This window comes from Athene noctua, chromosome 10, assembly GCF_965140245.1.
Source record: "Athene noctua chromosome 10, bAthNoc1.hap1.1, whole genome shotgun sequence".
NCBI classification, from domain to species: domain Eukaryota; kingdom Metazoa; phylum Chordata; class Aves; order Strigiformes; family Strigidae; genus Athene; species Athene noctua.
The window spans coordinates 14,263,232-14,289,261 of NC_134046.1; the positions used below are offsets into that span (position 1 = coordinate 14,263,232).

General features: G+C 48.1%; 1 protein-coding gene across 6 annotated transcripts in view; it reads right to left on the reverse strand.

The window, feature by feature from the left end:
• FLNB (filamin B) overlaps window positions 1–25,767 on the reverse strand; it is a 72,864-nt gene extending 47,097 nt beyond the window's left edge. For 3 of the 6 annotated variants that reach the window (XM_074914678.1, XM_074914677.1, XM_074914679.1), the window contains exons 1-3: window positions 25,419–25,742; window positions 1,317–1,565; window positions 234–331 (exon numbers count right to left, since the gene is read on the reverse strand). In XM_074914678.1, the coding sequence (XP_074770779.1) occupies window positions 234–331; window positions 1,317–1,565; window positions 25,419–25,710 (639 nt within the window). In that variant the 5' untranslated portion in view covers window positions 25,711–25,742. Of the gene's footprint in view, window positions 1–233; window positions 332–1,316; window positions 1,566–25,418 lie in introns of all 6 variants that reach the window. The other 3 variants (XM_074914676.1, XM_074914675.1, XM_074914681.1) reach the window with 2 other exon arrangements.
• Window positions 25,768–26,030: the final 263 nt, after the last annotated feature.

Sequence of the window (26,030 nt, forward strand, 5' to 3'; positions counted from 1 at the left end):
CCACCTACACACTGTCTTCAGCAGAGACACCTACACAAAATCTCACAACCGGAGTTCTGATATGTAGTAGTGCATTGTATTACAATTTTCCTTTTCTCAGGCAATTTCATAAGTAAACTATAACTTTTGAAGTGTCCAAGCGACTTCACCTGCTTTCCTCAACCTAAATTCAAGCTGGCTGCAAGTACAAAGCGAAGCGCTGCGCTCCCGGCAGGCAGCCTGCACAGCCTCACCTGCGGCACACCCAGCCAGTCGTCCGCCTGCTGCATGGCTTCCCGAGCATTGTCAACGGGTTTCTTTGGGTCCCAGGTCTCCCAGTCAGGGCACAAGCCTGCAAGAACATTTCAGTTGTTAGGTGTTATCTGCAAAGGAGCTTCCCCAGCCAAAGAAACCAAGTAAAAAACTCCACAGCCACTTGTATTATGCTTTCATACAGAAAGACATTCAGAGCTTTGTAGAAGTAACCAAAACAAGATGAGCGTGTGTTGCTCACTGAAATGCTTCTGAGACAACCACCAGCACCTCCACGGGCCTTTATGGCACAGACAGTAACAGCCATTTCAGAGAGACTCCCCACCCACCTTGCCTAAAAAAGATGGATAGCTTTCCAGTCAGACATGCAACTAATACTGCTTTAAATTTAAGCTGGGCAAGACACCCTCCAAATTCAGCATGAATCCATCTAGCCATCCTTTATGTTTCACTGGCTCTCCTACAGCAAATTTGGAAAAAAAAATTCAGCTGCTTGCCATAGCATCCCAGACTACATTAGATGAACACTAGCAATCACACTAGCAAGGCTGTTTTACAAGACAGTGAGGAAACTGTGCTTTTTTCACACTTCATCACATTACTTGCTTTAAGTAGCACAGCCTCAGCTTGCTGAACACTGAAGTTTCAGGTGAAGTGCAGCTTCTGGCTGCTCTGTGCTCTCTCTCCAATCCTATTTCAGGAGAACACATGAAGCCTCCTGCTGCGCCCTGAAGTTGAAAGGTTGTTGGCACTTGCTGTGGGAACAAGTCTTTCTTGCATTTAGGAGCCAGCATTTGCGCCTTTGTCCCTTGCATCCCATACAAAGCTTAGACGTGGCGCCTCCAATAATGCAATCACAAATCCTGCTTTACGCCAGTATTTCTCTTGGCCAAGTCGTTTACAACTTGCTGTTTCCCACAGCTGGCCTCTTTGGACTCAGGTTTTCTTGACAGCCTCATTCCCATCTCCAGCTCAGCAGTGAAAACCTGCTCCCATAGGAGCAGCAGAGCAGCCATGAGGACAGCAAGCAAGGAAAACACTGACCATCAGAGCAAAGAATTTACCTGGAGCACAGCTGTCAACAAGAGCCCCCAGCGCTTTGCCATCCTGCCAGTTTTGATTGAAGTTTGTGATGGGCAAGTAAGGAATTTTGTTCTGGATCCAGCCCAGCAGCCTCTGCTTAGGGGTCTGCTTCTTTGCATCATCATCACCTTCATCCTCCCACACTGGCATGGAAATGGAGTAGTGGAGGATAAGGGTCCATATCAGGCCAAGGATCAACTTCAAGTTTCCATCAACTATGGCTTTACTATCTGGAAGACAAAAGACATACAACTGATTATTTCCCACCTTAAAGGAAAGAGGCATGTTTTTAAAATACTGTGCCTGCCCTCATGCCCAGGTAACCAAGGACAAGAGAAGCAACCCAGGTCACTGCAGGCAGTATTCAGGCAGAGACACCATTCTTCATGCCTGGCATTAGACAGGAGGAAAGAAAAGAATCCAAGGACTCGGTGCTCTCCAAGGGTGCTGTGACTTGCCCTTGAAGTTTTACAGTCTTAAGCTTAGGAGAACTGGCAGTTTACGATCTCTGCTATTGTGCATTTGGATGATAAGGGCCACCTAGGATTTTTAATGGCATTTGTATCTTATGGAAGAGGTCAAATAGCATCTGATGGTGTTCACAAGAACAGCATCCCAACAGGGGTTAAATACCCTAGGGCACACCTAAAAGCACCGTTTAGGAAACTGCATTTATAATACAGTAACATGCCTTCATACACAGAGTAATAATTTGCATTAAAAATGGCAGCAAAAAAACGTACTATATGATGAAGTCCAGCAAAGCCAGAGTTTGAAATTAGAACAACATCCAGATACATCACAATCTGGGTACAAATGACAAAGCGGGGAGTGAAGGTCCATTGGGCATCTTTTGCACCAACACACTCCTGCCTGCACAAGAAGTCATCTCCTCAAGCTACAAATTCAGACTTAAAAGAAAAGGAAAAGCCAGCTCTGGCTTTTCCATGTCATGCTCTAGCTTAGTGAATGTTTATCACGGTGGCCATGCCACAGCTCTACTTTAAGACACACCATGCAGTTAAGTTTAAGGCTGCTAGGTATCTGCATCAGTTTGGCCTTATGAAGAGACCTCTACAGTTTTGTGAATACTCTCACAATTTACTTTGATTTTAGTGAGTCACAGGTTGGATGCACTCCCTCTGAGCTTGTAGCTGCTACTCAGGTTGTATTTTAACAGCTCCAGTTTGTCCAAGCTCACCCAAACCAGCAATGCCGCAGGATGCCCTCCACCTGACTGATCCTTTCATTCACAGCAGCATGTTACAGCAAAGCATTTTCTGTTCTTTCCTCCATTTCAGTGCAAACTGTTACACAAATTCCTTTTTAGTCAACAGAAGTTACAAGTGACCTGGGAGCTTTTGTCTGCTCTCTAGCTCCCAGAGCAGATGGTGGAGTAAAGACAACTACAGCAGTACAAACTCACTTTCACAGCCCCAGAATAATTTTACAGGGATCTCACTGAGTCCTACCTAGCAAAGGAGAAGCGTTCAGTTCTCCAGTTCAAATTCAGAGTGTTAACATGTAGAGTCCTCCAAGCCATGCCCAACATCCACTAGGCATGCCTTCCTTGCTCCTCTTCGGCTACAGAGACTGCAGCAGCAACCCAATACCATCTTACCAATACAAAAAGACCGCCTTTCAAAACAAGTGATTATACAGAATAGCGACCAAGAAAAGTGAGCACCAGGGTGTTCCCTTTAACCCAATGCTCAGGCAAAGTGGTTAATATTTACATGGTTTCACAATAGGGCGGTATGTCCTGAACAGATAACACTGTAACTTCAGACCCTGAGTGGCATTTGGCTTCCTGGACAGTTAATGTCTGGTTTCTACTCAGATTTTATTTGTATTGGATTATTTTAATATCAGTTTTGACTAATCTTACAGGATTATGATAAATGTCTGCCACTTGACTGCTCACTACTGATGTCACTTCCAGTCTGAGATATACAATAAATAGCTATGAGGTGATTAAGCCCCACTGGGTTTTAATTACAGGTTCCAAGGTAAAAGTCTGCATCACATAAGCAGTGAGTCTCCTAGCAACAACTAAACAATCACTGCTGTTACTCATTTTTCCCCCCTCTTTCCAGGTGAGCTGCAAACTGGTCAGTGGAGAGAAGATGCTCCCTTACAACCTATTAGGGTTTTCTTGAAAGAAATCATATCGGAGCAGAAGGAAGAGATGCATTTTACATGAAAGAGACCCAAAGCCCTGCTGGCAGGCTCATTACAGTGCCTGAGCTCCGCAAACTGGAATGAAGATTTACAGTGTGCAAGACCCAGACCATCAGTGCAAGCCCGCAGTGCCTGCCCACTCCCCATGGCTCCAGCACCTCTATCATGTGCCCCATAGCAGAACCACCCAGTCACACCATGGCGCTGGAGCACATTGCTGGCCATCGTATCCCTGCACCAGAAATGCCTCCAAGCTTCAGTTTCAGATTTATACTGACATTGGCATTTTTACTAGGGTGAACACAGTGATGATTTAGTACGCTACAAGTAAGCTCACTTTAGAAAGCCATCCAGCATTCCCAGGGAGGAAAGGCAGTGGGACAGCATCACCTTGAGCACACTGCTCCACACATGTTAATTGAGATATAGCCCATTTCATATTTACGATAAATAATGTCTGTATGTAGATGTGCTGCAGTTACTGCAGCAACCAGCCACATACTCAGAGCTTCCTTCAAGCACCCCATTGACATCCCTGGGGCATGGCTGCAGTCGTCCTTGACCTGGGGAAAAAGACAGCTTCACATCAAAGGCAAGAATATCCTGTTTCATGAGCCTTGTCCAGAGAGGCCCGGCATGGGGCCGCTGCCCCAGTGACAGGAAAAGGTCACCACAGGAACAGGATGGCTCTTCCTCCCCAGGGCTGGTGCCATCCCCACGACTGCACTTGGTTAGCGAAGTCAGCAAGCTCTTACAGCCTCACAGCTTCCTGACAGGCATAAGGATCTCATGACGCAGTTTTTTCCAAGCCTGCTTGTAGGAGGGTTTGTCTGCTTTCATTTGGGGTGGGGAAGAGGGAGGTAGAAGAACTCCTGGGCAGGACAGGAGACCTTATCAGCACCCAGCAGAGCCACCCTACATGCCCTTCCCACAGGCACCCTGCTCCCAGCTACAGGAATCCCACCAGCAGCTCAGCCCTGGCTCACAATCTCTATCACAATATAAAAGGACCCTTCATGTTCAAGAAGAGATGAGAGTCCAGGCCAAAGCAGGCTTGGTTTCCAAGCGCCAGTGTAAGACTCAGCTCCATGTGAGCATTCAGACACTCCAGAAAAGCCTCTGCTTTAGTGCTGCCTTTTTAATTAACTGCATAAAAACACTCAGTGTGTTCTCCTTGAGGTCTCTCAGGCATTGAGATGCAAGCAGCAAGACAAGCATCTGTTAACTGGTCCTGTACAAGGCGCACAGAGCTGGCCCAGAGAACCCTGAAACCCTCTTAGTACAACCAAGTGCACAGGCATCCCCCAGCTCCAAGTGCACACTACCAATGTAATACTGCCAAGGTTTAGGGACAGTGAAAAAAAGATGTGTTTCCAATGACATTTAAGCACCAACAATCGTTACTGCAGGCACTATCATGTACCACAGCTCAGACAGCTTTCCACTGGATTCCTCCCTTTCCCTGGTCTGCTTCAAGACACATTTTCTGGCCACCCCCGGCTGGGAAACAGATTATATGAACAGTAGATCTTGTAACATTGCTTTCTTACTATGAACATTACTTGTAGGCATAGTTATTATTCTCACAGTCTGTGCTCTGAAGCTTTGCAGATCCTTTCAAGCTACATTTTTCAATTACTCCTCTAGAGCTTATAGTAAATGTACAGCATAAAGACACACACTTGTGGTCGGGGCTTCAGAACCACAGTGCAAGGGTCTGGCCCCTCAAGGATGCGCCTCCACCACCAGCAGCGTGAGCATTTGGCTTTCAGTTTTGATGAATTAGGTAGATGGGAACAAATTGCCTGCTTTCAGCTGAAACGGAGAGCGTGTTTACTCCATGGCACTAGGCGAGTTTCTGCAGATTAAAGGAGCCCTCTCCACACAGGCGACAGTCACCAGTCCCCGCCTTCCCACAGCTTGGAGGAAGCGAGCGAGCTGTGGCATCTCATCCGTCAAGACAATTTAGCAGGGCTGAAACAAATTATTTACAGCACCATTGTAGACAGCTTTAGTGTAACTTTTTTTGGAGAAAGCTTGGTCATCTGCATAATTTCCTTTATTCATGTTACAATGCCTGCGTTAACACCTGCAAATGTACTTACACATATGCCAGAGCACACTCGCTCACTGTTTCGTTGTAACTGGTAGAAGTGTGCTTTGGAGATCAAAGTTCCTGCACAGCTGAGTCACACCACCACACCAGTAGCAGAGCAGGATACCTTCTGACAGCCATTTGACTTCTACTTTCAAAGGACACATTTTTATGGGGAGCCCAGGCATGAAGCCGGAATCCATGGCTGGAGTGCCACAGGACCTCTCACCTGCCCCACACCAGTATTTAGGAGGATGACTTCAGCTCAGCTGGAAACACAGGCAACCAACTTCAGAAGCACCATCTAGAACAGCCAAAGGGTGAGGCGTTTGGAGGGTTTTTTCCCCCCTCATTAAAACTCAGAGGTTTTCGGTTGTTAAATGCAAGTCCTACTGATACTCAGCTGCAGACTCCAAATTTGTGAATGCTGTTAGGTTATCACTTTTAGTCAGTCTGCAAATGGTCCAGAACCAGAAAGAAGTAGAAACACTCAAGTTTGGCGTTAACAGGAACCTTCATTCCCACGTACACTGCTCAATGTGTATTTTAACTTCAGTTACTCCACTCTAACTTGCTTTCCTCCTTTAAAAGTACCCAATGGCAATTCAATGTAGATAAAATAGCAACGGCCGTGAAGCAAGATGCAGCCCTCATTCAGCTGCACCGCGGTCAGCCTGCCACCGAGAGGTCCTGGCATCAGGATGCAGCTCGACAGGACCCGCACGATGACTGCTGGGAAAAACCTGCCAACGAGACTTAAGCTGTTCTGCAGAATCAACACTAGCATTGAACAAGCGAGCACTCTCTCTTCTGTAAAATAATAAAAAAAGCGCCTATATATAGCCTACAACATTAAGTTTTATGTAGGAGTATCCTGCTTCTTAGTCAGTTATTAGGATTTAAGTGGCTGCTTGGTAGGGTGAAGAGGAAAACAGATTGAACCAGAGCTCATTTGCTTCCCCCATCACACCTCTGAGTCTAGATTATAATTCTTACCCTTTTATTATCCTATTAACTAAGTGGCAACCAGCCCAAAAAATGGATTATGGCAATTCCATAGCCCAGCAGTACACACCACCAGTCTCAGGCTTGAAAAGGAACCAAGTTTTAACTGCTCAAGCTGATTTATAATTGTTGCTCTACACTAAATATTAATATGATATGTTACACTTGGACTGTTAATATCACACTCCTCAAAGCACAAAGATAGACATTACAGTGCCTAGCCTTTAGGCTGCAGTGTGACTAGCCTGAGCCAGCAATGTGACCATCTCAAGACAAACATGTCACTTTTACAGCTTGGGCCACAAAAGACTTCCCAACCCAAACTACCAAGTGGAAAACTGCCAATGCTGCAGAGCTTGGTCCTCTGTATTTGTGCTTGCAGCTGCCCCACGGGCAAGTGCCAGAACTGAAACCTGGCATTGATTTGAAGCTTGCCAATTCATCTACTCCAGAAGAGATCCCTAAACTCTACTTGGAGTGTTGTGCCATAGCCAGCAGCAACGGTAAGATCTCACTTGACAATGGGTCTTTCAATAGGGCTGTCTTGGTGCCTATGACTAAGTAAATTCAGCATCTTTTGCCTTTAATCTAGCACCTAGGGCACATTACAATTTAGTTTTAGCATCTTCAGAGCTGTAAGAATATTTATTAGACTTATAATCCATCATCGCTTAATTTCAAGAGCTGGCGCTGCAAAAGAAATCCCTGTGACCTCGTGCATTTTTCAGAACTGCTTCACTTGTCCTTCTTGGGCTTCTTCCCAGCCCAGTGTACACTCTTTATTTCAGTCAGCTCTATAATGGAAAAAGCACTGTTTCCAAAGGAAAAAAAAAAAAATCAAAATAAGATCTTGCAGACTGAGTGTTGGGAGTCCTGTCACTTGTCTGCTCAAAAGGATTTCCAAGTTGCAACATGGAAAATTCCAAGCAGATTTTTGGGAAAAAGGGAAAAAGTCTTCTCCGTGAGGGCTGTCACATACAGGAACAGAAGCCCAGAAAGCCCATGAGGTCTCCATCCTCTGAGATACTCAAATTTAACTGAATAGACCCTTGAGTAACCCGATCAAGTTGGGTCTGCTCTGCGTACATGGATTGAACTAAATGACCTTCATGAGGTCTCTGAAAAACTAAACTGTTCTACAATTTAAAAAAAATGCACTGTTATAAACATCTTTGGGACTGGTACCTTTTGCTTATGTGCAAGCCTGCTTTACATTCAGATTAAGCACAATTATTACCCAAACTGTGGCAATGCTCTCTGAACTCTGCCCTACAGCAGAGCTGCAAGTCATTTTCTGTTGGACAATTAGTGGAAACAAGATAAGCTACAGCAGCAGACAGCTTCCTTACTAAATCAAGCTAGCAGTCTTGTGAAACGAATGAAGGACAGAAAAAGCAACTTTTGAGTAGTGAATTTATTGTTTAAAAAGTTTCTTGGCTGAGGCTACAGTCAACACAGGTTGTTCATGGTCTGAACGGAGTCATCTCAGAAGTTTTGATTTTCACATGTGGAAGTTCTGCCACAACCAGCACTGATTTCTGCATCCAGCTTTTCTGAAAAGTGGTCACCGTCTCTAATCTTACATCTTCCCCATTTACAATTTTGTTTTATGCATTGTATGGAGGAAGAACCCAAAACGCGTGGTCCTTAATACAAAACAAAAGAGCTGTCTCAACAGCCCTTACTCCCTATTTCCAGACACAGAAGGAACTTTGCATAACACACAAAGTTCATCTCAGTTATGGATCATTTATGTAGACACTGTAGGAATTTTAAACCTTGAAGTTTGAGTACTTTCCCTCCTCTAATTATTCTCACCTATTGTTAAAAAGTTATAGCAATTGGGGAACAGCAAAATTAATCATTCATTAGGGCTTGATCTTCTGCAACAGTGAAAACTCCACATTGAACCAAACTCTTCCAAAGCCCTGCTCTGCACTGCACGCATGCCAAACAGAAATATGCAGATGAGATGGAGCTGAGCAAGCTAGGGACATTCTTTGCTGAAGCATACAGTATGTGTTCACAGGCTTACTGTGCCTGCTAAAGACATTAGCAACATCCTCTGTAAGGGTAATATGTCTTTAAATCAATTACTGGGGTTCCTCTGTGCTTTGAGAGCATACTGCAACTATTTCCCCCAGTGACCCTTAAGCCCAGGTCCACCTCAGAGGTTCCTGGGGCTGGGCACACGGCTCGCTGCTGGCGGCGTGCAGCTGGCACACCCCGCGAGAGCACAGGCTGCGCCCATCGCGCAGGGCGGGCACCGGGGCGGTGGAACGCAGCCACGATCGTGGATTCCTAGCTGTGACCCACTAGCCTCTAATGGCAACATGCTCTGGCCCCACTGCACCTCTGCTTCTCAGCAGCGTTTGCAGTCAGTGTTGTGACCTGAGGGGAGCCGTTCCTCAGCATCCAGCTTAGCCAAATACCAGCCGGCTTTCCGGTCACTGGCTCCCAGCTGAGGTCCTGCACCCTGCCAAGGCACAGCCAGTGGTCAGTGTCACTATCGAGCCTCAGGGCATTTGTTACCTGAGGAAGTGTATCTTCAGGAAGTGTAAGTGATACACCATGTACACAGCAGATCCACTAAGCTTTTTACAAGGTGAGTTTTTCAGAGGAGGAATGCCATTTCCCTGGAGGGTTGTAAGAACAGTGAGTGCTGATCTCAGTACAGACAGGAGGATGGAAAAAAAAAAAGCTGTTGGTTTGGTTTGGTTTTGGGTTTTTTTCCCCACAATGGGACAGAAACCATTTTCCCCTATGCTATCAGGGTGTCTGGTTATTAAAAAAAAGTAAGATTCCTTTGTAAGACTCATTTTGGTATTGTAGATTAAACAATACAATTCAGAGGTTTTCAATAGTTTTCACTTTAACTGGATTTGAAACCATTCAGATCAGTTAGAGAATTTCAGGCCACTATTGCATCCATCACCCTGTACTGTCCACTGGTGCATTGGGCCTCTGGAAAGGATCTCCCATGAGAGAGAATAGGCAACTGTAAAAACAAGTTCAAATCCAGCCCTTTCAGTGTAGGTTTGGCAAAGAGAAAAAACACAAAACAGACTTTTAATTTCAAAAAGAATAAAAAGAACCAAACTAGGGGAGCTCACAGGAGTGAAATACAGATTAAAATAGCTCTGCCCAACTTCTTAATGGGCACCCAGAGACCACTTACATCTCACATCCAGAGGAGAAAGGCATAGCATGAAGCAAGTTTAAGCCAGCCGTATAACAGCAACAGCAACCAACCCAGCTTCTCCAAGAGAAACTGAAAACGCCCAAGGGGGCTGGAAGAAGTGAAGAATTTCAAAATTAGGAATTGTTCGGGTGGGTGGGGAAAAAAGGCAAACTGCGGGTGGCTGATGATCAAATTCCTTAATGCTTTCAGTCTGAATACACCTAGGATTTTTGTTGCCTTAAGAGCCATATACCAAGTTATGGATATGAGAAGGTAAGTGTGTTGATCTTATGTTCAGGAAAAACCCCAGGCAGGAGGTGTTAGTGCACATCCGACTCTTGCTGTGAGTGCTCCTGGGGAGCATCTCCACCACAAGCACAGGGAGGGCTCCACGCTGCCTGCACACTGGTGGAACAGGATTAGCAGCAAGCAAGGATGCAACACAGAAGAGTAAGAGCTGCCGTTCACACCGGGTATTTCAGACTCCGTCACTCGCTGCTAAGCAGGTCCCCGCATGCAGCTGCAGGACAGCGGTGCAGATACCCAGCCAAACTGCATACAGGAATGCTGTGTTAATAATTCAAGGTCTTTTTTTGGGTGGTGGGGAGGAGAAGGAAGAAAACAAAAAGGACTCCAAATGTTCAGACTTTGTACAGCAGCAAGTTTCCATGAGTGCTGCTTTGTTCACAGCAAGCGCGCCCCTCGCCAGCTCCGCGGGGCAGCCCGCCAGCGTGCCACTGCCACGCTGACCCCAAAACCCCATCTCGGCTCGTTAACTGGCGCGGCCGAGCGCCCAGCGGCCATGGGGTGGGGGGTACCATAATGCTCCCCGCTCTCATAAACCCCCTGCGCCCCACCTGCGGCTCCCCGTGTCCCGCTGACGGGGAAGCGGGCTCTGGCCGCCGTCCCGAGCGCGTGGGGCCTGCTGCGACACGCCGCCGTCCATGACATCACTGCCAAAACCGCCCGACAATGGGCCCTGTGAGCGCGGCCCCCCTCGCGCCCAGCAAAGCGCATTCCCCGCTGCTGAGCTCATCCCACCGCCCCTCCGGTGCCGGCCCCGGGAGCGGCCGGGACACCGTGGCTCCCGGTTGCCTCTGCTGGAGACGGTAGAAGTGGCCCACGCCGCTGCTGAACACAACGGTTCAAGTCCAGGACCCTCGACTGCAAAACGCTGCATTTCAGGGGAGGAGCGAGCAGCAGGAGGGTGGCAGGGGCAGGAACAGGCTTGCAACCCCCCTGCGTGCCTCACCTCGGTTTGGCGTGACACAGCAGCCCCCCATCCCCCAGGACAGCATGGCTAGCAGCACCCCAAAGATAGGTTGCGTTGACCCCATGGGCAACAGGCAGCTTGGGAAAGCCCCCAGACAGGGCCAGGCAGTGTGGGATCGGGCCGCGGGAAGGGACGCAGGATTGCACCCACACCGCTGCTCACCCCCACTGCCCCAGGGTCAGGCGCCGGAGGAGGGAAGCACCAGGAAGCCGTGGGGACAGGGCAACGCAAGCTGTCCGGGTACTGATTAGTCATTCGGGAATGACTTGTGAAGGAAAGTCCCTGCAGTGGGGAGTGAACATGCCAGAAAGTGGATTTCTGCTAAATGATGGAAGGAGGGGGGAAGAAAGGAATCCTTCTGCCTTTGCCGTGCTCTGCTGATAAATGTTTGACTCAGCTTTCAAAACCAAGTGACACCGCCTAAACTACACCTCCCGCCTCTGGGCATGGGACAAGAGTGACAGGGGAATGATCCTGTGCCAGGTCTCTGCTCCCAGGGGTCAGTACATTTGTTGCCACAGCAGTGCAGGGTTTTGCCATCCCACCAGAGCGGGCTGCTACGCCTGAGTCAGCAACACCACTACCCAATTCACAGGAAACAAGTTCCACTAAGACATGAAAATTTTAGTCAAATGCAAAATTGTCTAACCTTAGCAAGAAATACTTGTCTAGGAGTCTAATAAACTGGAGATTGTTATTTCATGCACACATGCAAACAAAAAAAGCACCCCCTTGCAACACATAATGTGCTTACACAACTAGAAAGCCAAGCCTTGATCAGCAAGGCTGAGCTGATAAACATGGCTGTAGAGTCAGATTTCTGCAAGTGTAACACAACAAATCTAAGAATTGTCTCTGAAGCATGTCTGCTGTAACCATGTCTGCAGGATTAAAGTAATCCTAAATCTCACCAGGTCACTGTAGGTTGCATCAAGGTTAAAAACCTGGATAGTTCTTGCAAAAACCTCCTGGGGCTGGCAGAGGCATTAGGTGACAAGTCACAAGTGCTGCGATGCATCTTACATTGATGAAGGAAGGTTACCAAGCTTCAGTGCAGGGGACCAACAGGGAGGTCCATCCTCAGGCACCAGCATGCACTGGAGATGGAAAAGGTGCAAAAGATGCAGCTGCAAAAAAATGCCTTGGCAAGGCCAAAGAGCTACAAGTAATCCAGAGGTTTCCAGACGCCAGAGTGACCTCTGGATTACTGAAGAGTGTGTTTACTCACACTGTGGGTAGGTCAAGACAGCTGAAAGAAACAGCATGTAAAATCCTGCCGAGATAAATGAGCCCATTCAGATCAGGCTGTCTAACATCTTCTGTGCGGCAGACGCCAGGCACGAAAGCTGCAATGGATGGAGTTTCTGAAGCCAAAACCAACACATAGGAAATTATCAGAAGTGATTACTGTTTGGGGAAATCCTTGGCCACAACATACACCAAGATTCAATTTTTCCATCCGAAACCCAAATTGCTGTAGTGACTGTGATTCACTGTGCATAATGCTGTTTGAAGGAAATCCCCATTCATACAGCCCTGCATGGCTCAACCCATCTCCACCCCATGCTACAGCACCAAAGAGCTCAGGATTGGAGCATACTTTGTGGTCCAGGATTGCTGACGCATCAGAAAATACTCTGCCAAGTTACTTTAGCTGTGCAAAAGATTTGTGGTTTGTCTCAATTTTGATAGTTTCTGATTCTAATCACCTAACAGTTCCACACAGGTTTGTTTTGAAGCACTTAAGCACAGATACCCTGCTACCGATGCTCTGTAGCCCTCCGTAGCTTAGTGACAAAGTTATTCCTGAATTTATCAGCAGGTCAGCTATCTGTCCTACCATTTCCCTGAGAAGCAATAGGAAATGTGATTAATGTCTAACATGGAATTGTACCTCCACTGCAGATAGGAACAGTCACTTTGAAAATCTCCCTCCAACATCTGAGCCATTTCAACAATTTATTCTGACATTCAGACATAAGTATGCACTCTTAAACACACAGGACCAAAAGCAGCCCTATACAGTGTCCACCAGAACATGTCTTGCCACAACACTGCAGTTCAGTGCTGCTGTAATGCATCAGGAGGGGGATGACACATCTGCAGCAGCCTGCAGCTGTGCACCACCTGAGGATGCTTGGGGCAGCCACACAGTCACTACAAACACATGCATCCACTGCACGTCCCAGCAGGCGCTGCTGCTTTTCCATGACCAATATGAAGATGTCTTACGGCTTTTGTGTGTAAGCCAGCTAGATGTTATTTTTTCATGAGCTTTCACGTACAGACACTTATTTTCCTCTCCACTGGAAACCATGACCATCCTTGTCCAAAAAGGAAGAAGGCCACTTTCTTCCTGGAACATCAATTCTTAAATAAAAAATATTGTGTTGTGCAGCTGCTTCTTGAAGGAAGCAGCTTTCCTTTCTTTCTGAAGAAAGCAGTGAAGTTATTTGAACATATTTTTGTATATTTGTGCAACCCAGCAGCAAACATGCTTCCATCTGCACACAGCACAAGGCTCACCCCTGCACAGTCAAGATCTAAGCCCTGTGTGTTTAACATCCCACATAGGACAGCCCTGTGTTTACACAGTTTCAGCTACAAGCTGCTAACATAAGGAATAGACGCTTGGCTTGAGGCCCAGGTAATTCATCTGACAGTGGCAGCAACTATCAGACAGACCTCTTTTGAGAAGAGCCTTCACCAACAGGAGCATGGTGGTGGATCTGCAGAGGCACAGTCTGCACGGGTGGTCTCGAGCACCTTAAAGAGGACCATATGGGATTAATGGTACAGCTTGAGCACATATTTGCCACAGCTGTGTGACGCACACTTGTGTGGACCACATACCTGCACCTCCCACCCAAACTCACTCGCTGCACAGTGAAGCTTTGCATCACTTCAAGCAGCCTGATGGACCCCCCCCAGCTGACACCAGCTGCCATGAGCTGGCTGGCCCCAGCCCCCAGAGCTGCTCTCCCACACCACGGGTCCTGTGCAATGCTTGAGTTCTGCTCAGGGGCCATCCTCCCACTCTTCCTCTGGCAGGCTGCTTCTTGAAAGAGGTAAGAGATAACTCTTCTCAGTTGACACCATCAGCGTAATCAAACTTTGTCAGGAGCTCTTCAGACATAACAGGCTCTGGCTGCTAACAGCGTTTCCATGCTAGCCAGTGCTCAGAGGGATACCACCTTCCCCCTCTGGAGGCTGAATTTAAAGTCTTCAAACTAAAGGCTTTATACAAGTCTTTCCAAACTTCACAAGCTCACAGCTCTCTCCCTAGTCTTCAGGGACAGCACTCCACCACACACAAGCTGACTGAGCAGGATGCAGGCAATTACCCAAATCCTCACCAGCTAGAAAATCTCATTTTTAATCTGCAGTCTCACATTGTTCACATTTGCAAGTCTACTGTATTTTATAGAGGGGCAATTTTGCTAGAGCTGGAATAGTCACAGCAACATTGCAAGCTACTCTGCTCTGCCTCATCTCCCACATGCCTTCCAGTTACCTAACAGGTTATGTACAGCATAAGGCCATCTCAATTGTTATCAAGTCCTCTATTTCACCATGAAAAACGTTTAGTAACATTCTATTACCTCCATCCAGACTGAACAAAGTGCCACACAGCGTTCATCCTACTCCTAGATGAAGACTAGGCTGCTCCTTTTAGCTTCTACATTTGAGCTTAAATACTTCTACTGTCCAGGTACTGCTCCAGAAGCTTGAGCTACATTTCTTACAGGTAGAGTATGAAGTATTCTGCAGCTTGTTAAAGCCTATGTTTAAGTAATAATCCTGGTTAATTAAAATATTTAGGCTTCCTCTGCCTCAGGCAGTGTTTTCAACAAATAGCTGCAACACTTCATGTCAAGCAGTTAATTTTTCCTCCTTGCAATTAAAAACCTGTGAAAGGTACATAGTTTCCTTCAGTTATTTACATCAGAATAGGTATTGCTTTAGTTTTAAACACTGGACTCACAGCTAGACTACAAGAGCAGAGCTAATTTGAAGTAGATTTGTTGAAGTAGAGTTTTATGCCACTAACTTTAGGGGGCTTCCCTGGTTGAGGAAACCCCAGACATCTCTGCTGTTTCCAGGGCCTAAACTAGCAGATCCTCACTGGAGGCTGCTGTTCCTGGTGCTTTCATAGCAGAGCAAGCCATCTCCACAGGCTGACCCTCAGAGAATTGCTCCAACTGGCAAGCCATCTCCACAGGCTGACCCTCAGAGAATTGCTCCAACTGTTTCCTCCCAGAACGCAGTATACTGGGATATACTCATGAGGATCCTGGTGGTGATACGGTTAATTCTCTGGGACAAGGTCTTTGCAATACCCTTTTCCAAGAGTCCCACAAGCTTCTATCTCTGTAACTGCAGATGCCCACAAGTCATTAGCCTACTCAGTAATGCTCCCTTAGCAGCCACCAGCCATCCGGTGGGACCGCACCAAGGGCAGGGCTGAGCCAGCTCTGCTTCACAGTGGCAGCGAGCTGAATGCAGTTAGTGCTTTTTCACTCATATTTAGAGGGAGAATCTGAACTACTGGAAGACTCTCAGGCTTTTGTAACTTTTCTGGATGCAAAAAATATAACTGGCTACCTGTGAGCTGTGCCTGCTTCTGCACAGCTCTGGGGAGCCCTGGGGCACGCTGCAGCTCTGTGCTGGGGGGATAAGCAGGCACTCCTCAATAGCCTGATTCTGCAGCTCCTCAAGTAGACATTTCACTTGGTCTTTGGCAGCTTGACTGAGCTGGCAATCCTCACTCTTGCTCACTACTCAGGTTAGGTCAGAAAAGTACTATTAATACAGGAGCTGGTTTATCAACACATAGCCAACCTCTGCCAGCCAGGTCTTCTCTAACAGCAGCTATACTGGATTTGTGCAAAGAGTTACACTCTTCCCTTTGGCCATCTGTATTTGATGTAGCAGTTCAGTTGCCCAGCACACATGCTGCATCTGCTGTTAAGAGTGTCAAATCACTTCAGCCAGCAGTGGATATCATGGGGCTACCTAACCACAAAGCATTAAGAGAGCATTAAGATAGCACCATTACAGACAGTCCTGTGGTTCCAGTTTAAAAGCATCCATGTCTTTGCCCTGACACCTGACAGCCAATGTCCAGCACTGCTGACCTCAGGCTGTGGCACTGGAAGACCCCAATCTTTCAAGAGTCACCACAAATTTTCCTAGCAGTCACCAGCCTAGTTTTTCTATTTCTTCATAGCAGAATTTTTACCACAAGCCTGAACAAGTTACCAAAAGAAATAATCCTCACAGACAACTAAAGCTGTTTCTATTTGACTTTTAATTAGATCATCGATCTTGTTCAAGCAGTTACATAAGCTATCAGATATCTGCATGCAGCCACACTGCTAATCAACAGCCGGAAGAAAGCTGAAACAATACGATTAGCATCCTAAGTCTTCCCACAGCCGGTATGTTAAATCTGCTCAGACACCAACTCTTCCCCCACAGGGGAATTTGATAACAAGCAACGTCTGAGCAAGTGACAACTGCTCAGAGCACAGCAGCAACCAGCAGGGGCTCCAGAAAACAGCAGCTCTGCAGGAGCATCCAGGTGTTGGAGCAGGCTCAAAAGTGCCCAGGCTTTAGATTATTCGGGAGACCAACAAGCAGAATTACCTGAACCTCACAGAGAGAGGGAAACCCTGCAGAATTTCACTGTCTAGCTATGAAGGTGAAGCAACACGTGGTATCTTGCACCATCAAAGCAACAGTTTAACACCAACTTTGTTTAGCAAGGTAGTGTTCCCCATTCTGTAGCAAGCATCAAAAGCAGCCAGGTTAATCCAAGATTTGAGTCTCACACCAGGACAGATACTAGGTGTATTTGTTACACTGCCCATTCATTATCCCAGCCAGGGAGATGTATCAGAGACACACAGGACAAATGCCCCACAACTCAGGCTCTTCACTCCTACAGTTCAAGCCCAAAGAGACCTTCTGTTACCACTCACCTTATAATAAAGAAAGCATCTGCACAAAAGTAAAGGTCACCTCCAAGACACTCATCAGCGTTTTAGCCTTGAGAGCTAAAGAGACCTGGCTTGCCAGTATTTGCCTGTGGGAAGTCCACTAAAACCATGCTGCACCAACTGCTGCAAGGCTGTTGTGAGAAAAGGGAATGTAAACCAGTTAATTATACCAATTAGAGGAAGCAGAGATAGAGCACGTTAGTATCTAGCCAAGGGGAACAGAATTTCCTCTCCTGTGTTTGAATAACCTTCAGATGCACATATCATGGGTGTTTGCTCAGAGAAGTTCCGTGCGCTTCGCCTTCTGCAGCAGGGTTCCAGAGGAGACCTTTCAACGCTTGTTTACGTAACATAGCTCACTAGTTGCCACCTACAGCTCATTTTAGGCCCACCAACCACGACAGTGCCCTTTAATGTAGGCTCAGAAACACAGACACATACATTGTCTCCTCACAAGAGTGGCCACAGACTAATCAAAACCAGTAGGCAGCCACAAGCACCCAGGGCAGCCCAAAATCGCCAGAGGCTGCGAGCCATGGAGAGCTGGCCACCAGCATCCCACCCCCAGTCAGGGTGGAGCAGTCCCAGGGTCCAGATGTGCTCACAGCATATACACAAGGCACAGGAGGAGTTGGCATTTCAAAGCAGCATCCAAGAGCTCAGCACCCAGAGCTCGTCTTGCAGGCAGTCTGAAGTGCCCCACAGATTTCAGCACAAAAAGCGGGTGGAAATGTCCCAGCCATGGGCTAGCAGGAAGGGTGTCTCCATCGCTTTCAGTTACTGCTCCGCAGCAGGGCAGCAGCACAGAGTGCCTGTGGCCAGCGTTGCAAACACTTGGACCCCACCCAGGCCTGCAGAAGACAGCAAGAGCCTCCCCAACAGCACGGCGGGAGCAGAGGGTTACTCACAGCCTCTGGCCAGTTGCTCAGCACAGCACCCACGCCATGCAAGCACCACCTGTAGCAATGCACTGCCTGCTAGCGTGCACCTGGGTGACACCAGGATGTGCTGCTGCAACAGCCCTTGCCCAGTTTTTCCCTCACAGCAGGCAGGCAGGGTGTCAGCACGGCAGTCTGTCTGTGCCCACCTCACCCTCAGAGGACCCAGGGTTTGGGAGCTGTGCTGCCACGCAGCCTGGCCAGCTCATGCTGGAGTAATTTAGTGCTCTGACAAATAAATGCGTCATGATTTACGGCATACCCTGAAGCAAGGGAGAAGGAGCCACAGCCCATGATGTCATTGCAGCCCACAGACAGTTTTGTGCTATTGCTGTTTAACATTAGCAGAAGAGTTCATGCAACCTGTTGCTGTTAGATGAAAATAGCTTGCCCCTTTGCATGAAAGATTCCAGCCTGGATCTTCAAAGCTCTGCTACTACCAACCTGGCAGTGTGATCAGTAAAATTTGCCATATTTCAGTGACCCAGAATTATCAGCTGAATTTATGCTTCAGAGATTGCCTTCAGTATTCATTGGTTCCTTCCCATTAGATTAGGTATCTACTTCTGTAAATTGCAAGGAACAGCAGAGTACCATCACCTATCTGACTCAGAGAAACATTCCATTAGCAACCAGCTGTGTGGCCACTCAGACAGTTTATTAGAGAGCCATTTCCCACAAGGGCAGCATCAGGAGGAGGTCCAAACTGCCCCAACCCATCACACCAGGGGAGACAGGATTCAGCTGCTCCATCCTCTGCCCACCCCCAGGCAGCTCCAGGGCAGTGCCTGCTGTGTTACTCAGCACAAGGAAGGACATGCAAAGCAACCCTTGCTTCCCCAGGAACTTGGACAAAGCTTCATTTGGCTGTTGTTTGAAGTGGCCTAGCTTGGTTTCGCTAACACAATAAAAATCCAGTTTATTCTTGCAGTGGTTGTATTACAGTTGCCATGTACCAGCACAGTAGGAACTAGACATTGCATACATCTCACTACGGATGTTAGACTTCAACTGCTTACAGCAGAATAGTGTTTACACAAGGAATTGGAATCCATTAGCTGAACCCAAAGCCCACCGCAGTAGATCCAGTCCTCACTATGATGTACCAGATATTGTGCAGACACCTCCAAAATTCAAGATTAGTTGCAGGAGGGACAGAAAACTTAGAGAGGCTCACAGATTAGAGACCATGTCAAAGCCTGAAGGACCATCTGGTTATGATACAACATACACTCACTACAAGGCTTTCAAATACAGGAACTAGGATTTACCTCCTAATAATGACCTGGAAGAAAATGTTTTCCCTATTAGATTAGAACCCTGGTCCTTCCTCAGGAGGAACACAGGCAGGAGTGTGAGCCTCTGTCTTATGAGGGAAAAAAAATCTGCACCAAGTTCCCAGAAGCAAGACCTAGAGGAAAAAAAAACAAACTCACTCAAGCTTCATTGCATTAATTCATATCAACAGGCAGCACTCAGCCCATTGAAGAGAAAACCTCAAATATCAGTTGACTCAACTCTGAACCCGAGGTCAACCTCCCAGGAAGAGCAAGGGTAGCTCTGCTCACCCCACCCACGAGGTGGTTGCAAGAAGGGTGAGTATCCACCTCTGCCACACACACACTACCAGAGCAATCAAGAAAAGATACAGGAACAGCTAGCACAGGTTTCACTGACAAAGTATTTTCATGAAAACTGCTACTCTTACTTCTCCGAACGCAACATGAAGGTACATATCTGTGCCCTCCCATCACTAGCACAAATTCAGCCTGAACAAACTAAGCCTTATGAGCAGTGCCATATCATGAAGGCTGTAGCAAAGACTGCTCAGATCTCCTTACAAGGACGGGCAGTGCCTTCCCTTAGCCTTTTCTATGTATATTTTGTTTTGGATTCTTCCCTCAACAGTTAATACTCAGCTACACAGCATTTCCTTCCTCCAGCAGACTGCAGGAACACATCCTCACCTACTTCCACTTACCATGCGTGCCCATCACTACCTTGGTGCACCTGCACAGAGATGACCCCCCCTGCCCATGGGGGGGTGCTCTGGAACAGGACCCACAGTACTATTAGAGTACACACCCAAAGAGCAGGAAAACCTCACAGGAACCTACAGGTTTCTGTGCAGAAGGCCTGGATACCTGACCCAGAGCCAAATTCAGGCTTGATGCTTTGTAAGCAACAGCTGCTGGGTCAAGCGCTTCAGGCACACTGGTACCAAGAGCTAAGAGAGCCAAACCCTAGGTCACTGAGCTTTGCATCATCATTATCATAAGGACTTACAGGTCAGGTGCCATATTTGTGAGCTGTGTACCACACCAGGCAGTAAAGGAACACAGGTCCACAGGCAGGTCTGCCTGATGCTGGTGGCAGACCTGGCAAGTGTCACAGTACAGCAGAAGTCTATTTACACCAGCATCACCCGCAACGCACCGTTTTGCTTGTTTAGCATGTATTAGTGGTCTAAACTTGACAGGCCCTTCTTCAGGTCCCAGACTAACTGCACATCAAAGTCTGTTTCTCAAGGGCAGAGAGAAACAGAATTCCTCTACAGCCTGGGGATTCAGAGATCATTGTTTTACTTCTCATCACTTGGAGCAGATGTGGAACAATACTGGCAATGCAGAAGCATGGCCACACACAAGGCTAACCATGTTCTTAGATTACAGTTGTAGGCCAGGAAAAGAGTTATCCTGACCCATTTAGATTTAAACATCCCCACTGTAAGTCAATACAAGACATGGCATTAGAATATGGAGCAGTTAAGACTTCAGTCCTTCTTGAATAGCTGGCATAGTGTTCAATGCCTTAAATGAAAAAGCTGTTTAGCACATTAGTCTAACTGGTCCCAAGTAATTTTACTGAAGTTTGATCACTTTACAAGTTTCCGCTCATATGTAAAAGAATGCAAGAACAGTCTGTGTAAGCTACCTTAAAGTTTCCTGTAACTTGGAGAAAATAGCTCATACAAAGCTACTTTTTCTTTAGACCAGCAGTCCAACTATCACAACAGAAGGTCCTGAGGAGACCAACCACCTTCAGAAACTGAAGCCGTCTGCAGCAGTGAGGTCCACTGCCAGTCTACCAAAAATAATTTGAGGGGAAGGATTAAGTGTCACATTTCCAAGAAGCAGAAACCTGCTTCCAAGACACACTGGATATTTTTCAGAAAACAGTCTTCAGGGAAGTCACAGGTAAGTGGTAGACAAAATGCAAGTGTATTTTGACTACCTCCTTATGATGTGTTAATAGCACCTGAAGTGAGACAGTGAGACATAAGTGTATACAGGCTGAAAATACATTTTTCTTTTTTCAGTTTTCAAGCACCTAGTTCTAGGCATTACAGGACAACACATTTACCAAGTTTTAAAAGAGATGAGTCTTCCTCTAGACATTTAAGTTTTGCTTTGCTTTTTCAGTGTATCAACAGCCTAGGGAATAAAGTTGACTTTTAACTGTTTTCCTAAAACGAAATTTCCATGAGGTACTCAGACTCACAGGTCAAGATACTTTCATCTTTAGAGCATGCAGGAGGTCTGTGCTACAGAGCGCAGTGCATGCATCAAGTACTTCGTCATTAACCAAAAAACCCACCTGATAGCCCTTTCAGAAGTACTGCACTGGGACATCCCAAGACCTCCAAAGTGTCCACAAGGCAAGTACCCACAGACCATGATTATAACCCCATCATCTCCTCAGCCTGGCATGGCTCAACTGCCTCCAGGTCCTCACAGGACCACCACAAAGGCAAACCTGAAAACCACCTAACCAACTGTAGCCCAGGCTGGCACTGGATCCCAGTGCCATGGCAGCAGAGCTGCGACACAGCCCTAGCTGCCCCTGCCCATTCATTTACTTGCATTGGCACTTGACACCCTGCAGTTGCAAGGCAAGACAGATCAGCTCATTTACCTGGTGAAAGCACAACCCCACAAAGAGAAACTACACATTTTTCAGTCTGATTAGACTGCTGCAGTCTAAGGCTGCAGTTTTACCAAAAAAATTAGCCAGTGGCTCAGCACCCATCTTGCCTCTGCCAGCGACACAGGGCTGCCCTGTGAGCACTGGCCATGAGGGCATGGCCAAGAGGCACCAAACAACACCAGAGCACACACCTAGAACCTGCTGGCTGCAAGCTTGGGGGTAACTTGGGAGGCCACAGCCCGAAACCACCTGCCAGGCTTCAGACACCGAACTCCTCTGTTTCTAAGCTAAATCAGTTGACTCCTATTGCCAAGTATCAGGGTTTCTAAGGACAAGCTCAGTGCCAAATAAGCTTCAACCCCCCTTCCTCTGCCACTTGCTACGGCTGTTACCAAGGCACAATGTGGCTCCCGTACAAAGTAATCTGCAGAGTCGATCAGCTCCTTCAGCCAAGAGCAAAGCCCTTGTGCTCTGCATTCCTGGCATCCTACTCCCCTGCGCCTGTCACGCCACACGCCACTCAGCACCCAGGAATCTACAATTATCTCAGTCTAGCAGACATAAAGAAAGCTAGACTTAACACTTGTTAACACTTGAGTAACACAGCAGCTACATCGCACTGAGCAGAAGACTCCATGAAGTCACCCGCCCTCACGGCAGCTTTCTCAGAGCTTTCAATCCACCCTTTGCTGGATGGCACAAAGCACCTATGTGCTTTATGACCATTTTTACAGTAAGACAAATCTGCACTGAAGTGAAGGCACTTCATGCCTAGAAGAAAAGCATACTGAAACTACCAAAAGGCTCTGAGCAGAGACTAAACAAGGTGTAACTGCAGCAGAAGAGGCTGGACTCCTAACTGTGCATCCAAAAAGGGCTGTGGCCAAATACTGTAAATGTAACTGATTTCTCTGTATAGGCAGACTTATTTTAAATGGACACAATTTGAATGCCAAAAGCTTGCTACTGAAAAAGTTTGAAAGTGCAGTTGTAGTATAGCAGCAGTAGCTGAGCCATAATACATGGCTTCCAAAACATTCCTGGAAGTTAAATAATAACTAGAACAGACACTGCATCCACTTAGCAGAGGTCTGATGGCATTATTAATGCCAGAAACCCAGCAGCTGCAGCTGTCAGGTTTTGCCAGCTGATTTGGCTCAGAGCTGGCCCTAAACACCCCAGGCCCTAAAGAGCAACCTGGTCATAAAAGTTCTCCACCTAAAAGCCTTTACTGGTACATAGCTCCAGGCCCTGTAATGGCCCTGGTTTTGTTCAGTAACACAAAGGAAAAGACTAGAAGCAAAAAGAAAGCCCCAGGTTCTTCAGAACCTGCATGGAAAAACACATTAGGGGCAGGGAGTGATCCCAGCAGATACTGCACCTGCGGGAGAGGTACCATGGGCTTCAGCCCCTTCAACCAAGTGGGTCAGCACAAGGCTTGCTTTGGACATCTTTTTGGAAAGCAAGTTCAGGGTGTTTTTTCAGGAGTGGCTCAGTTGACCAGCACTGTACATTAGGGCTCCTGTGCTACCACCTGTCTCCAGCTACAATGGCACAGCATGGATGGAGCTGTAACCCCCTTCATACAGAGGCTGGGATATGGCAAAGGCACTGGCACCCATTGCCATTTTATTCTCCCAGAGCTTTGACTACAAGTTTTTTCAGGGTTCTTTGTTACTTTGATTTATTTTTTTTAATAGCCAACACAAGACAAGTAAGCTGCAACACAGTCATGTCTTAAATGATTATGGCCACCCTGCAGCTCAGTCTAATCCTGTAAGGGAGCTGTACTGCTGCAGCAGCGCTTCTAGAAAGGAAGTTGCTGGAAGCCAGGCCTGACGAGACTAACCTTGATCTCCCAAACCCACAGCCCTCAGGAAATCCCACAAACAACATTTTTCCAGGGCAAACAATACAATAGAAGGGGAGTACTGGCCTGTTGTTAGCCTTGTGGCTGGTAAGAAGCGATTCCAGTGGCTGAAGAGGAAAGGTGAGCTCCGACATTAGCAAAAGCAAGCTCAGCCCAGGAATCAGCAGCTGCAACTTGAACCCCACTGCGTGCAAAGGGAATGCATCTCCAAGTAAATAATTAGCACCAGCTCTGTTCCCAGCTGCAAGTACAATAGCTGTTTTCCCCCAAGAGGATAATTAGCCATTCGGGACCCAACAGTCCCCATTTGTCCAAAGCTGCTTTTTACACATTAGTAGAGAGGAACAACAGGGTACCCCCCTACTGCACCCAGCCACAGGTTTCCAGAGAGGGCCAGGTCTCTCCCAAACTGGAGAAGTTTATATTTTCTTGCTGTTGTAGCTAAAGCCTCTGAAGGGAAACAGCTTTCACCTTGGCCAAGAGTTTTAGATAACTGAGGAGAGCTTCACTCACCCAGATTCAGCTGTGCAATTCACTGAGGCCAGAGTCATCAGAAGGCAGTAATTAAGAGTTATCTGGCAAAGAGCTAGAAAAGGCATTCGCATTCCTTCCCAGAGATCTCCCAGGCATTCAAACTATTGCTTTACAGACTGTGTTGTGGCCACACCTGAGCTATTCCCAGAATGGTCACCACATGCATTCCTGAGGGATCATCTGGAATTTAACATGCATAGCAACAGCTTTCATTTCCTGAGCAGCCCACCCGTTATCTAGCAATTGCATCCTCCACTATGGCATGGACAGTCAAAACTAGCGCCAGCCAGGGCAGGCATTAGCTCAAACCACTTCTCCTGGAGTTTGCAAAGGTACATTTTCCACCCATGACCTACCACAGGAGAAAGTTCAAGGAGAAAGCGCAATCCTGTTCAAAAGCTGCAACTGCACTTAGGCAAGCATCCATGTTCATCTGAACACTGGCATCATCTACTGGGTTCCGGCGAGCAAGAAAAGTCTCCTCACTCTCCTGTACCACCTACGGCAGCACCGATCTCCGCACAGCTTCCCCCGCCCCACGGGAGCCAGGCTCCAGCACCCTGCCTGAGCCCCGGTACCCCCGGCCAAGCATCGTCCCGGCTGTACCTCCTGCCAGGGCTGTCCAAGGGGTCAGCGCCCGGGAAAAAGGGCTGCACCGGGAGAGAACATGCTCTGGCACCGGGTTTTTTTCAGGAGAAGACTTGGAAGAAAAGCCTCACCTATGAAATTGCGACTAAGAGGGAAGGCTCAGGAGGAGAGGAGAGTACTGCCAGTGCCGACAGCCGAGCTGTGGGACACGCTGCACACCCAGCTTTAGACCAACGCTATGTTGCGCCCCCAGAGCGTGCTCTTTAAAGACAGAAAAAGCAACAATGCCTCAGCATCCGACCCTGCAGCCCCAGGGAGCCTGGCCGGCAGCACCCCACGGCCACCCGCTGCCCCGAGCCCATCCACGCTCTGCGAGGCAAAGGTCCGGCACGGGAAAACCAAAACAAAATACACACACAATAAAACGAAGGGGGGGAAAAAAGCGCCAAACAAACAACAAAACCCATCACCCGCTAGAAATGCGCTCACCGATGGAGACCAGCTTGATGCTCTCCCGCTCCAGGAACTCGAGGGCCACCGAGACGTTCTCCAGCTGCATCTGGCGGAAGGTGGGCCGCTGGTGGTACTTGCGGTACATGCGCTTCTGGCTGAGCACCTCCAGGAGGGCGATGAGGCGCAGCCCGTCGCTCAGGTCGTGCTGCAGGTTGCCGATGCGCTTGTTGACGCAGCGCAGGTGCTCGTTGCACCAGCGGGTGAAGGTGTTCTGCTGGATCCGCTTCCAGGGCGCGTCCTCCGCCAGGTCCTTCTCGGTGGCCGGCATCTCGCCGTCGGGATCGGCCGCTCTGCGCCCGCCCTGGCCCCGCGCCTGCGTGCTCATGGCGCGGCACGGCCCCGCCCCCGCCGCCTCCTCAGTCCGCTCCGCCCGCGCCCCGCCCGGCCGCGCCCGCCCGCCTGCGGGGAGTGAGCGCGGCGGTCAGCGGCGGCCCCGCTCCGCGCCGCTCCTCCGCTCCCCGGCTCTGCGCGGGCCCCGCGCCGCCGCCCGGCCTTTATCCGCCGGGAGCGGCCCGCCCTCGGCCGCATCAGCCTCCCGCGCCCCGCCGCACCGGGGCGGGGGGAGCCGGGCGGGGCCGGGAGCGGGGG